General features: G+C 33.1%; 1 protein-coding gene across 1 annotated transcript; it reads left to right on the forward strand.

The window, feature by feature from the left end:
• Positions 1 to 794: 794 nt before the first annotated feature.
• LOC121255021 (secreted RxLR effector protein 161-like) lies at positions 795 to 1,190 on the forward strand. Its single transcript, XM_041155317.1, has one exon. It carries the CDS (start codon positions 795 to 797, stop codon positions 1,188 to 1,190), a length of 396 nt encoding a protein of 131 aa, XP_041011251.1.
• Positions 1,191 to 2,623: the final 1,433 nt, after the last annotated feature.

Consider the following 2,623-nt stretch of genomic DNA (forward strand, 5'->3'; position numbering starts at 1 on the left):
ATCCATTGATCATAATCAAGTCTGGAATCTCGTTGAATTGCCTAAAAGGAGTAAAAGAGTCAGGTGTAAATGGGTCTTTAAGACCAAACGCAACTCAAAATGCAATATTGAACGATATAAGGCCAGACTTGTTGCCAAGGATTTCACTCAGAAAGAATGCATTGATACAAAAAGACCTTTTCTCCAGTATCTAAAAAGGACTCTTTCAGAATCATTATAGCATTGGTGGCTCATTATGATTTAGACCAGATGAATATGAAAACGATATTTTTAAATGGAAGTTTGGATGAAGAGGTCTACATGGAGCAGCTAGAAGGCTACTGGGCAAAGATCACCTAGTATGTAGGCTTAAGAAATTGATATATGGACTTAAGCAAGCTTCCCGACAATGGAACTTAAAGTTCAATGATACCATTAATGCCTTTGGATTTAAAGAAAATATCGTTGATTGATGTATATACCAAAAGCTCAGTGGGAGTAAGTTTATAATTTTGATCTTGTATGTTGATGATATCTTGTTAGCTAGTAGTAATCTTGGCTTACTTTATGAAACCAAGGGTTTTCTCTCTAAGAACTTTGACATGAAAGATATGGGTGAGGCATCCTTTGTGATCGAAATCGAAATTTTTTGAGATTGAAAACAAGGACTGTTGGGATTGTCTTAGAAAAGTTACATAGAAAGAGTCTTGGAGAGATTTAGCATGAAAAATTGTTTATCGCTAGACATTTCAATATCAAAAGGTGATAAGTTTAGCCAATCACAATGTCCTAAAACTTAGTGGGAGCATATAGACATGGCAAAAATCCCCTATGCTTCGATTGTGGGGAGCTTGATATATGCACAGATTTACAGGAAGCCGGATATTAGTTTTGCAGTTGGCATGCTTGGGTGTAATCAAAATAACCGAGGGATGTCTCATTGGAAAGTAGTAAAGAGGGTATTGCAATACCTACAAGAAACTAAGGATTACCAGCTTAGCTTCAAAAGAACTAACAATTTGGAGGTAACTGGATACTCAAACTTTGACTTTGCTAGTTGCTCTGATAGCAGGAAATCTACTTCAGGTTATATTTTCCTGTTGGTTGGTGGAACGATCTCATGGAGAAGTATGAAGCAAACAATCACTACTTCCTGTACAATGGAGACTGAGTTTGTGGCGTGTTTTGAGGCCACAGTGCTTGGTTTATAGTTGAGGAACTTTATCTCAAGACTTGGAGTTGTTGACTCTATTGCCAGGCCAATGAGAATTTAATGTGATAATTCCTCTGCAGTATTTTTCTCCTAAAACGATAGGTATTCTAAAGGTGCTAAGCACATGGAGCTCAATTACCTAAGCGTTAAGGAGGAAGTACATAAACAAACAATGTCCATATAACATATTAGTACTATGCTTATGATAGCAGACCCATTGAAAAAGGGTCTAGTAGCGAAGCAGTTTAAAGAACATGTTGATAGAATGGGTCTTATGATGTGAACATGTTAATGAGCTCATAAATGTTTTTGAATTCTATTTGGACACTTAATGATATCTATTATGGTTGTTTTATTTCTATTTTCTTGTCTTTCCACTTTATATGTACATAAAATGGTGTGAATGAATGATGACAAGATAATGTTGACAATGTACATGAATTGAAACCCAATGTATTACAATATTAGCCTTAATTGTCACAATTAAAGATCGTGTTAAATTAAGTTACTGGTGTTGTGGTACATGGAAGGGAATTTGTTAATTATATAACATAAGACCGCCATAACTCGCACTAGTAGTTGGTTTAACATTGATATTACGGAACTCATGAAATGTATTTTGAGTTATGAAGATTTCAGGAAATGAATTTGCGCAGTATGATTAATTTCCTGTAATAAACTCATAAACGGAAAATATTATTTTATGGGTGTATGGGCCAAGTGGGAGAGTGTAAGAGTTTTATTTAAACTCTATGTTTCACACACCCATTTTGATAGAGTTTGGAATAGTTCAAAACTTATCAGTTAATAGATGAGTTATAATGTGATAAAAAAACTCTTAAGTGATAAGATTAACTTTATATCTTTAATTACAGTCAAACACAAAGTCTTAGATTTCTTGATGGCCATAAGTATTGAGGGGTTAAGGGTTTTCACCTACAATATTAGAGTGCCTCTAGGCATTAGGAGACACTTAAATTGCTAGGGTGATCATTCTCTCATAGTCAAATTAATTTTTTCATCAAACAGATTGAAAAGAATTCATATTTAATTATTATTATTTTATTACCGTGGATTATAAAATACCAAAAATCTGATTATTAATGTTCTGCAAAAGAAATTAATTAGACATGAATAGTAATTAACATTAGAAAATATGATTCTATTGAAGTAAGTACTGCAGGTGGCCCAGCTAGCTGATATATATCCCCTAAAAATCTGCTTTTGACTGATAAAACCCTAAAGTTATAGGCAAGAGTACTCTAATCTCAGGCTTCGTTTGGAAGTATAAGTCATCTCAACTCATCTCAATTCATCATTATAACTTTTTCAAATCTCAATACAAAATATAATAAATAATTCAACTTTCTCAAATCTCAAAATAATAATAATATTAAAAAATAATATTCTAACAATATTTTATCATCTCAA

Source organism: Juglans microcarpa x Juglans regia, chromosome 3D (assembly GCF_004785595.1).
Source record: "Juglans microcarpa x Juglans regia isolate MS1-56 chromosome 3D, Jm3101_v1.0, whole genome shotgun sequence".
NCBI lineage: Eukaryota > Viridiplantae > Streptophyta > Magnoliopsida > Fagales > Juglandaceae > Juglans > Juglans microcarpa x Juglans regia.

Bases quoted from the DNA above. Each gene is read 5' to 3' on its own strand.
- LOC121255021 (XM_041155317.1), top strand. From the start codon at position 795: ATGGCAAAAATCCCCTATGCTTCGATTGTGGGGAGCTTGATATATGCA.